The following is a 14,399-nucleotide window of genomic DNA, read 5'->3' as shown; positions in this document are numbered from 1 at the left end:
AAAATGGGAATAATGCTTTGGTGATTTAACTTATAAATGTTTTATATGCAAGAAATAACACATTTGGAGAGTTACTAAATTAACTTACGCAAGTAAAGGCAAGTCATGATGTCAATTACACGTTGAAATATTTACATTTGACTCGTGGAACACCTATAGCAACATAAAATTGAATGTACAGGGATGTACTGAACACAAAATCTCTAGTGAATAACAACACTTCAGTACCTGGAGGCAGAGGTGCCTTCTTTTGTATCAAAACCACCGCGACCTTGGTGTTCCTTCCATGCAGACTTGTTCTACGTTAAACACAGCACCGTCACATTTCACTTAACGTTAATAACTTTGACCCCCCCCGTGTAACCTCACTATATTACAAAGCTAAAAGTCCACAGATGAATTTGAAACATTAAGCCAAATAAATTACACCCACACAGCAGCAGTCACAGTTTGATTGCAATGGCTGTTACTGGGTGTACAGTAACAATTTTACCAATAATTCTCAAAAGCCTGGATGGATATAAATTGAAGAAAGACATGTTCACAAATTATTTCCTATTCATCACTATGTAGCAAGTGCTTTATGGACCATGTACATCACACATTTTAACACATCATCAGGATGACATTGCCAGTAATGTAATCTTCTACACTTAAAAAGTTAAGTAGTAAATTCTTGGTTCTTTCGGTAAAGTCACGTAGAAGGGAAACAATAAAATAATAAAAATATAAAACACAAGCAATCATCATCAGGTGTGAAAACCTGATGATGATTGCTTGTGTTGGCAGTCAAAACGTCGTGAAAATTTTATTGTTTTACATATTTTTGTTATTTTATTTTATTGTTTCCCTTCTACGTGACTTTACCGAAAGAACCAAGAATATGAATCCCTGCAGTAACGAAAGTTTTTAATCAAAATTTAAGTCTGGTAGTGTTTAAAAAGATATGATTTTAAAACGGTGTAATGAATGTTGCAGTCGTGAGAAAGCACGCAATAAACCAAAATGGCACAATGCACATTGTAAGTGCTGAAAAAATACATTTTTTGTTTCAATTTCTTTAACCTGTTACCTGTTCTAATAATTACAGATATAATATATTAATATTAATTGTATAAAATAAAATTAAGATACTGCTTTGGAAATGTTGCACACGCACAATATAATTTTTTTACCGGTCATCCTAAATATCACAGCCTAATATGAATATTTATAAATTTGGCTTGCTCTGTTTGCATGTTTTATTTATTTTGGCCTATCGCAACACTATACTCTTTGGCTCTTTTGGTAAAGTCACGTAGGTATAAAATAAAATAAATCACGACGTTTCGGGTGCAACACAAGCGTCCGTCATCAGGTGGGAAAGCCTTGGTCTGCTGCTGAGGCAGACCAAGGGTCATAAAGAAATTAGCATGTAACTGTTACCTGCTAATTTCTCACATTAACATCACTAGCCCCGGCCACTTCTTTATGACCCTTGGGCTACATCCATTTCAAACCTTTTAAAACAGTCTGCATCAGCAGCAGAGCATGCTTTCCCACCTGATGATGGACGCTTGTGTTGCGCCCGAAATTTATACCTACGTGACTTTACCGAAAGAACCAAAGAGTATGGATTCCTGCAGTCACGAAAGCTTCAAATCAAGATTATAGCAACACTGTTTTTTAGTATATCTTATAGCCATACACTCAGCCACTTATAAATCCATTATGTACATAAAAAAATATAATAAATGCCAAAAGTGGTGCATTTCTTAGGAGTGCTCATAAAGCATATGCAGTGATGAATACCTATAAGTAGTGAGCTTGTTGATCTCAACCAAGTCCCTCATTGGCCACATTTTATCTCCAACACCATATTTTCAATGACTCAAATATTTTCATCTCAAAACAAAAACGGTTTGTAGAAAATGTCCAAAAGAGAGATATATATATGATACAAAATGCCTAGGTATCATATATATACACACACATATGAAACCGTTTTGGATTAAATGTGAATTAAATCCTCCCAATTCATTTCAGTGAAAAGGATTATTTGACCATACTTCACCAGGCTGGTGTATGCCAGCTGGTGAAGAGGGCTCCCAGTACCGGTTCAGATATCACTCACCACCGGTATTGGCCATGGCTGGGAATCAAATCAGGCTGCCGTATTCATAGCGCAGTGCACTAACCACTGTGCCACCACTCAACCCCCAAAAGTTGTTCTAACAGAAATTAAACATACCTGACAATTTCCACACGGGTGGCACACTCCGACTGCTTCTCCTTCCACTGAGCATCATCCCAGTCGAGCTCAAAGAAGATGACAGTTACAGCTGGCACAAGGTTCAAATGTTTGTGCATCCAGCCACTTTTGAGAATGCCCTTTGGGATGTACCACTCATAGGACGTGCGCTGCCAACAACCAGATACAACTTGGTTATTACAATACATGAGGTGTGCATTCGCAAATATATATTTTTTATTCATAAAATAATAATCTCATTGTACCAGATTTTTCTTTTACTTTGAAGCAGCGTTTATGAAAATTAAACAAAGAAAAGCTGAAATTCACAGAAATAATAAAAAAACTATATTTAGCCGTAAATAAAAAATAACAAAACCATTTGTTACTTTACAAATCTATTACGAATCAAAACAGTTATGCACCAACATACACTGTACACGTACAAAATGCCACAATGACTTCCTTCCCCCCGTGTCACGAGCAGCATTAGGTGGATGGAAACAGAGGGAGTTCTATTTCACTTATTGACCGGACATGTTATGCAAAAAGGTTTTTTATTTTAAAAAAATATGTAGGTAGAAATGAAAGATTTAAGAATTACGCAAAAACAAATTTAAATAGAGCAACATACTTTTATTGCCAAAAAGACATTTACGAAAATATGATCCGAGATATAATGAGAATATGGTGGTCGAGTGTTATTGGCAAGGGGACTACCACACATGCTACTTGTCAGTAGAAATGCTGTTGTGAGAACCACAGAACTGCCTTGCACATATATAAATTAAAACACAGTCGCTGTGTTCTGGGCTGTCAGACACGTTTGAAGATTCATTATTGAGAAAAAAACACTTAAAATGTACCGTCAAGTGAGTGAATATAGAACTCATGTGCCGTCTTTCTGATATCACGACATATCTTTTATTACTCAAAAGTAGTGATATCCCGAGAGCACTATAATGGAGCACATCACTGCGACGTTAAACCATGTCTCAAATAAAAAAAAAGCTTCAAACTCATGTCGGAAATCCCAAGACGCCCACAGTCTAGATGTATATCCAAAATTCAAGAGAAATATTTTGCGCGCGAGATCTTTTTTGACCAGTGCTCGATGGCCGATAAGCCACCACCACCAACCTTGCTGCGGCACTTGGGGTACTCATGGTCTCCGGCCAGCACCTTGAAGGAGATCGGTACGCGTTCACCACGCCGGTTCGCACTGAAGGCGTCCCAGATGGCGCGGTGGATGGCGTTGTAGACCACGTCCAGCCCCGTGAGCGCCACGAATGTCATGGGGCGGCAGCATAGCTCGGGCGGCAGCTCCCACTCACTGCCTGGGACCGGCATGGCTGCAACTGACACGGTAGAAAGACGTGTGCCCACATGAAAAGAAGCTGATGATCTATTTTTGATTCAAGGGGAACCTCACCTGATAGGAGGTGTGCTGGCTGGGTCAGTGTGGACTGACAGTGTATATGGGGAGCTGTGCTGGGTCAGTGTGGACTGACAGTGTAGATGGGAGCTGTGCTGGGTGAGTGTGGACTGACAGTGTAGATGGGAGCTGTGCTGGGTCAGTGTGGACTGACAGTGTAGATGGGAGCTGTGGTGGGTCAGTGTGGACTGACAGTGTAGATGGGAGCTGTGCTGGCTGGGTGAGTGTGGACTGACAGTGTAGATGGGAGCTGTGGTGGGTCAGTGTGGACTGACAGTGTAGATGGGAGCTGTGCTGGCTGGGTCTGTGTGGACTGACAGTGTAGATGGGAGCTGTGGTGGGTGAGTGTGGACTGACAGTGTAGATGGGAGCTGTGCTGGGTGAGTGTGGACTGACAGTGTAGATGGGAGCTGTGCTGGGTCAGTGTGGACTGACAGTGTAGATGGGAGCTGTGGTGGGTCAGTGTGGACTGACAGTGTAGATGGGAGCTGTGCTGGCTGGGTGAGTGTGGACTGACAGTGTAGATGGGAGCTGTGGTGGGTCAGTGTGGACTGACAGTGTAGATGGGAGCTGTGCTGGCTGGGTCTGTGTGGACTGACAGTGTAGATGGGAGCTGTGGTGGGTGAGTGTGGACTGACAGTGTAGATGGGAGCTGTGGTGGGTCAGTGTGGACTGACAGTGTAGATGGGAGCTGTGCTGGGGCAGTGTGGACTGACAGTGTAGATGGGAGCTGTGCTGGGTGAGTGTGGACTGACAGTGTAGATGGGAGCTGTGGTGGGTCAGTGTGGACTGACAGTGTAGATGGGAGCTGTGGTGGGTGAGTGAGTGAGTGTGGACTGACAGTGTAGATGGGAGCTGTGCTGGGTCAGTGTGGACTGACAGTGTAGATGGGAGCTGTGGTGGGTCAGTGTGGACTGACAGTGTAGATGGGAGCTGTGCTGGGTCAGTGTGGACTGACAGTGTAGATGGGAGCTGTGCTGGGTCAGTGTGGACTGACAGTGTAGATGGGAGCTGTGGTGGCTGGGTCAGTGTGGACTGACAGTGTAGATGGGAGCTATGGTGGCTGGGTGAGTGTGGACTGACAGTGTAGATGGGAGCTGTGCTGGGTCAGTGTGGACTGACAGTGTAGATGGGAGCTGTGGTGGCTGGGTCTGTGTGGACTGACAGTGTAGATGGGAGCTGTGGTGGGTGAGTGTGGACTGACAGTGTAGATGGGAGCTGTGGTGGGTCAGTGTGGACTGACAGTGTAGATGGGAGCTGTGCTGGGTCAGTGTGGACTGACAGTGTAGATGGGAGCTGTGCTGGGTGAGTGTGGACTGACAGTGTAGATGGGAGCTGTGGTGGGTCAGTGTGGACTGACAGTGTAGATGGGAGCTGTGGTGGGTGAGTGAGTGTGGACTGACAGTGTAGATGGGAGCTGTGCTGGGTCAGTGTGGACTGACAGTGTAGATGGGAGCTGTGGTGGGTCAGTGTGGACTGACAGTGTAGATGGGAGCTGTGCTGGGTCAGTGTGGACTGACAGTGTAGATGGGAGCTGTGCTGGGTCAGTGTGGACTGACAGTGTAGATGGGAGCTGTGGTGGCTGGGTCAGTGTGGACTGACAGTGTAGATGGGAGCTATGGTGGCTGGGTGAGTGTGGACTGACAGTGTAGATGGGAGCTGTGCTGGGTCAGTGTGGACTGACAGTGTAGATGGGAGCTATGGTGGCTGGGTGAGTGTGGACTGACAGTGTAGATGGGAGCTGTGCTGGGTCAGTGTGGACTGACAGTGTAGATGGGAGCTGTGGTGGGTCAGTGTGGACTGACAGTGTAGATGGGAGCTGTGCTGGGTCAGTGTGGACTGACAGTGTAGATGGGAGCTGTGCTGGCTGGGTCAGTGTGGACTGACAGTGTAGATGGGAGCTGTACTGGCTGGGTCTGTGTGGACTGACAGTGTAGATGGGAGCTGTGCTGGCTGAGTGTGGACTGACAGTGTAGATGGGAGCTGTGCTGGCTGAGTGTGGACTGACAGTGTAGATGGGAGCTATGGTGGCTGGGTGAGTGTGGACTGAGTGTAGATGGGGAGCTGTGCTGGCTGGGTGAGTGTGGACTGACAGTAAAACAACCGTGGGATCTCCCTTCACACTCAATTTACACTTCCACATTCATATGACAGGATCTGCTTGTTCATGTGGATGGAAATATTACATATTGCCATGTCAGGGTCTCTAGTTATCTATAACGCATTCGATGTTGATAATGTCATTGAAACAACAGCTAGTAATGGCCCTTCCTAAGCCGGCATAATTAACGTTTCAATCAAAATGCTGACAACGGCAGTAATATAGCCTGTGTTAGTTTAACACGTAGTCGGCTATCGCGACCAATATCATCCATAATACAGTTTGTTTTGGGTTAGATCGCGTAAATATATCAATGTGTCGCTAAACCCGCCACCACCCGACACAGCCAATTAGTAAGGTTGTGTCACGTAAACAGAACACGCCAATTCGTCACTAGCACAGCCACACCGGGTGTGTGTTGGGATGCCAAACCCACAACGTTTACACAGAGTACGACGTTTCGGCCAGCAATAACAACCGGCATCCCGAGGCGGACAACCGGATCTGTGGGGGAAATCCTGGCGTCACCTCGCGTCGGTAACATGCACTCAGAGCTAACAATGGTGACGGATGCATCGGCAACGAGCGTGGTTTAAAAAGCCAGCAGTCAAGCACGACTGTCGCCAACAACCGAGATCACCCGCGGTTGCAGAGTTCGAGAGATGAGGAGAGCGGACGCCGCATCGCAACAGAGCCTGGGGCCTTCCGCGCCTCCCCCACAGACCCCTGGGACCCCCGCAGGCGAGCCCCGGCCCGCGGGGGTTCCGCTCCCCTCCTCGCCCCGTTCTCGTTGCCGCCAGCGATCGTGGTTTGTCCGCCCTGACTTAACGTGACTCAAAAGCACAGGCAGAAGTGAAGCTCACCCTCGGCACGTTGCGGCTCCCTTCTGCTGCTCCTTGTCCCTCCTCCACCTCCACCTCGTCGTCGTCGTCCCACTCACTCCTCCTTCACCTCTTCTTCCGTGTCCGGTGCCGTAAAGCGTGTGAAAGGGGGCGTGGGGGGAGGGGACCCCTCACCCCCGTGCCTTCACGACAGTGTCGTGATCACGACTCGCCCGCGCGCGCTCGCGTGACTTGCGCTAATAATCTGCAATAACATAATCATGCCGCGTGGTCCAGATGTGTTGTGACCACCCCCCCCCAAATAAATTGACCTCTAACACCTACCTGTCATCCCATACAGGTCTACCTGTTAACCCATACAGATCTACCTGTCATCCCATACAGATCACCTGTCATCCCATACAGGTCTACCTGTCATCCCATACAGGTCTACCTGTCATCCCATACAGGTCTACCTGTCATCCCATACAGATCACCTGTCATCCCATACAGGTCTACCTGTCAACCCATACAGGTCTACCTGTCATCCCATACAGATCACCTGTCAACCCACACAGATCTACCTGTCAACCCATACAGATCACCTGCCAACCCATACAGATCTACCTGTCAACCCATACAGGTCTACCTGTCAACCCATACAGATCACCTGTCATCCCATACAGGGCTACCTGTCAACCCATACAGGTCTACCTGTCATCCCATACAGATCTACCTGTCAACCCATACAGATCTACCTGTCATCCAATACAGGTCTACCTGTCATTCCATACAGATCTCCCTGTCATCCCATACAGATCTACCTGTCAACCCATACAGATCTACCTGTCATCCCATACAGGTCTACCTGTCATCCCATACAGGTCTACCTGTCATCCTATACAGGTCTACCTGTCATCCCATACAGGTCTACCTGTCATCCTATACAGGTCTACCTGTCATCCCATACAGGGCTACCTGTCAACCCATACAGGTCTACCTGTCAACCCATACATATCTACCTGTCAACCCATACTGATCTACCTGTCAACCCATACAGGTCTACCTGTCAACCCATACAGATCTACCTGTCATCCCATACAGGTCTACCTGTCATTCCATACAGATCACCTGTCATCCCATACAGGTCTACCTGTCAACCCATACAGATCTACCTGTCAACCCATACAGATCTACCTGTCATCCCATACAGATCACCTGTCATCCTATACAGGTCTACCTGTCAACCCATACAGATCTACCTGTCATCCCATACAGATCTACCTGTCAACCCATACAGATCACCTGTCAACCCATACAGATCTACCTGTCTGCCCATATAGATCTACCTTTCAACCCATACAGATCTACCTGTCAACCCACACAGGTCTACCTGTCAACCCACCCAGATCTACCTGTCATCCCATACAGGTCTACCTGTCAACCCATACAGAGCTACCTGTCAACCCACACAGATTTACCTGTCAACCCATAGAGATCTACCTGTCAACCCATACAGGTCTACCTGTCAACCCACCCAGATCTACCTGTCAACCCACACAGATTTACCTGTCAACCCATACAGATCTACCTGTCAACCCATACAGGTCTACCTGTCAACCCATACAGATCTACCTGTCAACCCATACAGATCTACCTGTCAACCCATACGGATCTACCTGTCATCCTATACAGATCACCTGTCATCCCATACAGGTCTACCTGTCAATCCATACAGATCTACCTGTCATCCCATACATATCACCTGTCATCCCATACAGATCTACCTGTCATCCCATACATATCACCTGTCATCCCATACAGGTCTACCTGTCAATCCATACAGATCTACCTGTCATCCCATACATATCACCTGTCATCCCATACAGGTCTACCTGTCAACCCACACAGATCTACCTGTCATCCCATACAAGTCTACCTGTCAACCCATACAGGTCTACCTGTCAGCCCATACAGATCTACCTGTCAACCCATACAGAGCTACCTGTCAACCCATACAGATCTACCTGTCAACCCATACAACTCTACCTGTCAACCCATACAGATCTACCTGTCATCCCATACAGGTCTACCTGTCAGCCCATACAGGTCTACCTGTCAGCCCATACAGATCACCTGTCATCCCATACAGATCACCTCTCATCCCATACAGGGCTACCTGTCAACCCATACAACTCTACCTGTCAACCCATACAGATCTACCTGTCAACCCATACAGATCTACCTGTCAACCCACACAGGTCTACCTGTCAACCCATACAGGTCTACCTGTCAACCCATACAGATCTACCTGTCAACCCATACAGGTCTACCTGTCAGCCCATACAGATCACCTGTCATCCCATACAGATCTACCTGTCAACCCATACAGATCTACCTGTCAACCCATACAACTCTACCTGTCAACCCATACAGATCTACCTGTCAACCCATACAGATCTACCTGTCATCCCACACAGGTCTACCTGTCATCCCATACAGGTCTACCAGTAAACCCATACAGATCTACCTGTCAACCCATACAGGTCTACCTGTCAACCCATACAGATCACCTGTGATCCCATACACGTCTACCTGTCATCCCACACAGGTCTACCTGTCAGCCCATGCAGATCTACCTGTCATCCCACACAGGTCTACCTGTCAACCCACACAGGTCTACCTGTCAACCCACACAGGTTTACCTGTCAACCCATACAACAAATTAAATCTAAACTGAACTTTTTATTTTGCCAGGCAAGGCCTACTGTATAGCTATTTTTCAGAAGCGACATGGCCACACATCTGGCTGTCGCCTGGTGAAGCTTATTGTAATTAATGTCGAAACGTCATTTATGGACGGCCCCTTATCTGCACAGATACGCCATCGATCTACCGGATTAGAAGTCTTCTTGCTGGCCTCATAGCCTCTTGGGTGAGTGTCCCTACATGGTGATCTGTATGTGGTCCACTATGTTATGTACTGTGCGTTGAACCTCTTTCACACCCTACGTAGCCAACCATGCTGATCGGGAGACACGGGGGAAGGACAACAAACTCAAAACAAAAAATAAGTTCTCAAGATATGAGTTTGCAATCTGGATTTAAACGTGCATAGATCCCAGTGGCTTCCTAATATCGGAAGGAAGCGCATCCGAAAGGGCCCGATGCAGTGAACCGTCGTCGTTCGATGGCAAGCCAAAAAGCCGCTGCTGCGAGGATGACCGGAGTTCACGTGATGATGATTTATTGCTCCAGCCCCGGCTACGCCACTATACGAGACTGTTGGGAATGCTTCCATCGTTGATGCCAAATCCTAGCAGTTTCTGTTGTTGTTGTTTGTTTATATATGTGGCTCAGGGCAGCTGCTGGAGTCGAGCCGTGGATTTTTTTTTGTTTTACAGCGAGCGTTTGCATCGATAGTGAGTGCCTGCATGAGCGGCTAACATACGCAACATGTTTAGAGGCTACAAACCCTCACGGAGTTATGTGGTGGGGGCAGCCAAGGACAGTGGAGCAAAACCTATTATCCTAGCACTGCTCCGTGGCTCACTTTGACCGACCCGCACTGACCAGCGTGATGAATCATCACCTGTACGGTGGCATGGTCCTCACGAACCGCACGGCGTGTGGAGGGCTCCCATCTATAGATACTACAATTGCCCACGTACGCCTTGGTGCACGTGGAAATATATCGTGCCTGCCGCAAACAGTATTTCCATTTCGCACATGCTGTCGAGTTTAATCGCGCAAATGAAAACGTTTATTTAGGAAGGACGCACATGTCATTGTCTTCCGAATTCGTAATGCAAATTGTAATTAATCTTTGACTTATTGAAGGTAGTCAGATGGCGTATTTTAGGTGGTCGGTTGGCATTTTAATTGTTGAACCTTTGAAATTGTGCGGAATAGTATATACAGTAGTTGATTAAAAATCGATCTTCAGGAACATCGCTGTTCCTTTCATTATCAAGTTCATCTTTTCTAAAGCACTCGAACCTGCTGTCCCTTTTTTCATTATTTTCATTCTGATCCGTCTTCAATATCTTAGGTATAAATATTGCGCTGGTTTGCAGTTGTATCCCTCTGACAGATATCTATAAATGTTTCCCGAATGTGTAATACAGTACTGTACATGACGTTCATATTGCTCATATTTATCCAGAGCCCAACTTGCGGCCTTTTTTTGAAATTAAACCCTTCAAATAATTTCCTGCAGTAAATTCCAATTGACGTCATTACTATCAACATGTCCGAAACGGTTACTAAATCTCGTGGTTAATATTTTCGCCATTAACGTTCGTGTTTTTTCCATATCAAATCGTACTCCAGCACGGAGAGCAGTGTGGGCTGTCGCACATCATGATTTGCAACAAAGCCAAACAAAACTAGCTGAAATTTATTTATAAATTGTTATATATTTATACTTTACTGATGCGGGTTGATGGATAGTGTAAGAATTAAATGTGTATGTGCAGGCCTATTGTCTGCCTATTTATTTGATTATTTATGTTCTCCACAACGACACCAATGATTATTCAAGAAGAGATATCCAGCTGGAAACAGGGGCGGAGCCAGGATTTCAGGCCGGGGTGACATTCAACAAATGTTAAGTTCAAGAATGATTAGAGTCAGGCTGTTGAACTAGACGCCATCGGTTGGCGACACACTCTGACAATGCAGTTGCACGGAGTCCGCCAGACCGAGTGTCGTACACTTATACAGCAGAATGTCACCCCTGTCACCCCCCTGGCTCCGACCCTGGCTGGAAATATTTGAAGCAACAACTCCTTGTTTGCTAAGCTGGTTTGGTTTAAGTGGAGCGTTCACTAAATTTAGAGATTAACAAAATCTAGTTCGCCAATTAGCCAAAAGGTTTGAATCCCTTTGATTTGGTAATCCTCATTCCCACGTGTGCTACAATACCCCCCAGGTGAATGATTATGCGGATTGAGAAGCGGCCCTTACGTAACTCCAGTGGGGGTAATTGGGGCTTGTTTTTTGAAATACGATTATTTTTCCCCTTCCGGTCATGGTGTACGTGGATTAAGTGTTAAGGAGAACACTCAAGAGATCCTCCTGGAAATATTATTTTAATAATTACAATTTTCAATTATCGATGTCCTTTGTTTAGCTTGCTTAGTGCATTTGCAAGGGAAGCGAAATACCGTATGTTGGAAATTAGGCTCCCACTTTTCGCAATAACATTTAACTGATGTTCACATTTAATTTCCTCCAAGGTACTGTATAACAGAATAACAACCGAGTATTTGGTTGAATTGACCGGCTTTGCAAAGCAAAGCCACTGTAGTAACGAAATTGTGGCTTCAAGTGTGTACACGAAATCAAGACGCTTCAGCGGAAATTCAAGTGCAGTATATTTGATGTGCTGCTACTCAACGGACAGCACATTTGTGTCAACTCAAAAGTGTTCGATATGCCAATTACTAATTTTCTTTGTATTTTTCGCCTTTTGGCGTTCTCTGGTCTGACGCTGGTGAGACTAGAAGATAAAGCAGGCTGTCTGGTGTAGACCAATAAGTTGCAAATACAATGCATATATTACAATATGTAACAATTTTTGTTCCTGGGTAGTGTTATTGCTTCTGCCTAAAAAGTATACAGTGAGGGAAAAAAGTATTTGATCCCCTGCTGATTTTGTATGTTTGCCCACTGACAAAGAAATGATCAGTCTATAATTTTAATGGTAGGTTTATTTGAACAGTGAGAGACAGAATAACAAGAAAATCCAGAAAAACGCATGTCAAAAATGTTATAAATTGATTTGCATTTTAATGAGGGAAATAAGTATTTGACCCCCTCTCAATCATAAAGATTTCTGGCTCCCAGGTGTCTTTTATACAGGTAACGAGTTGAGATTAGGAGCACACTCTTAAAGGAAGTGCTCCTAATCTCAGCTTGTTACCTGTATAAGACACCTGTCCACAGAAGCAATCAATCAGATTCCAAACTCTCCACCATGGCCAAGACCAAAGAGCTCTCCAAAGATGTCAGGGACAAGATTGTAGACCTACACAAGGCTGGAATGGACTACAAGACCACAGCCATACAGCTTGGTGAGAAGGTGGAAACAGTTGGTGATTATTCGCAAATGGAAGAAACACAAAAGAACTGTCAATCTCCCTCGGCCTGGGGCTCCATGCAAGATCTCACCTCGTGGAGTTGCAATGATCATGAGGACGGTGAGGAATCAGCCCAGAACTACACGAGAGGATCTTGTCAATGATCTCAAGGCAGCTGGGACCATAGTCACCAAGAAAACAATTGGTAACACACTACGCCGTGAAGGACTGAAATCCTGCAGTGCCCGCAAGGTCCCCCTGCTCAAGAAAGTTTTCCAATGAACATCTGAATGATTCAGAGGACAACTGGGTGAAAGTGTTGTGGTCAGGTGAGACCAAAATGGAGCTCTTTGGCATCAACTCAACTCGCCGTGTTTGGAGGAGGAATTCTGCCTATGACCCCAAGAACACCATCCCCACCGTCAAACATGGAGGTGGAAACATTATGCTTTGGGGGTGTTTTTCTGCTAAGGGTACAGGACAACTTCACCGCATCAAAGGGACGATGGACGGGGCCATGTACCGTCAAATCTTGGGTGAGCACCCCCTTCCCTCAGCCAGGGCATTGAAAATGGGTCGTGGATGGGTATTCCAGCATGACAATGACCCAAAACACGGCCAAGGCAACAAAGGAGTGGCTCAAGAAGAAGCACATTAAGGTCCTGGAGTGGCCTAGCCAGTCTCCAGACCTCAATCCCATAGAATATCTGTGGAGGGAGCTCAGGTTCGAGTTGCCAAACGTCAGCCTCGAAACCTTAATGATTTGGAGATCTGCAAAGAAGAGTGGGACAAAATCCCTCCTGAGATGTGTGCAAACCTGGTGGCCAACTACAAGAAACGTCTGACCTCTGTGATTGTCAACAAGGGTTTTGCCACCAAGTACTAAGTCATGTTTTGCAGAGGGGTCAAATACTTATTTCCCTCATTAAAATGCAAATCAATTTATAACATTTTTGACATGCGCTTTTCTGGATTTTGTTGTTGTTATTCTGTCTCTCACTGTTCAAATAAACCCTACCATTAAAATTATAGACTGATCATTTCTTTGTCAATGGGCAAACGTACAAAATCAGCAGGGGATCAAATACTTTTTTCCCTCACTGTAGAAGATGGCTATTATTCCCCACGTTTGCTTTTATGACCAGAACAGTGATATTTTGAAATTGACATATTTTTATGAGAAAACGGGCCAATTAGTTTTTTCGTTCAGTCAGAAAAAAAACATTAATCAAAATTAACATGTATTTATACTATAGTAATACTATACTAAATCAATAATTGCCCTTTTTATGAAGACGACCGCTTGTGTTGCGATCAAAACGTCGTAGTTTCATTTTCTTTGAACCTATCTCCGCGACTTTACCGAAAGACCCAAAGAACATGAATCCCTGCAGTCACGAAAGCTTTAAGTCAAAATTTAACCAGAAACTCACTGAGTTGTGAATCCGGTTTTAATCATAGGGTCCTGCATTCAAACACAGGGGGATCTCTCAGTGGTGCCTATTCAGTGCCGAGTTCAAGAAGCGATGCGCACATCTAAAACGCAAAACATCTTCCAAAGGTAATGCCTAAAATGCTTTACTGTGAAATGCTCTAACATTAGGTTTCTGGTTGATAGTTACCAGTTTAACGCTTATGCTTTCGTGACTAATACTATCCATTATAGAGCACTACTGCCCACGTGAAATTCTGGCATGTTTAAGGGGTCTCCTTTATAAAAATGTAATGC

At 45.4% G+C, this 14,399-nt stretch overlaps 1 protein-coding gene across 1 annotated transcript in view; it reads right to left on the bottom strand.

The window, feature by feature from the left end:
- TRAPPC11 (trafficking protein particle complex subunit 11) overlaps positions 1 to 6,759 on the bottom strand; it is a 40,328-nt gene extending 33,569 nt beyond the window's left edge. Inside the window, exons 1-4 of the mRNA XM_032949844.2 lie at positions 6,630 to 6,759; positions 3,371 to 3,588; positions 2,231 to 2,400; positions 229 to 299 (exon numbers count right to left, since the gene is read on the bottom strand). Of these exons, the coding sequence (XP_032805735.2) occupies positions 229 to 299; positions 2,231 to 2,400; positions 3,371 to 3,580 (451 nt within the window). The 5' untranslated portion in view covers positions 3,581 to 3,588; positions 6,630 to 6,759. The remainder of the gene's footprint in view (positions 1 to 228; positions 300 to 2,230; positions 2,401 to 3,370; positions 3,589 to 6,629) is intronic.
- Positions 6,760 to 14,399: the final 7,640 nt, after the last annotated feature.

Source organism: Petromyzon marinus, chromosome 8, assembly GCF_048934315.1.
Source record: "Petromyzon marinus isolate PM22_M1 ecotype Great Lakes invasive population chromosome 8, UKy_Petmar_22M1.pri1.0, whole genome shotgun sequence".
Lineage (NCBI taxonomy): Eukaryota > Metazoa > Chordata > Hyperoartia > Petromyzontiformes > Petromyzontidae > Petromyzon > Petromyzon marinus.
This window is presented reverse-complemented; position numbering and strand designations above follow the sequence as displayed.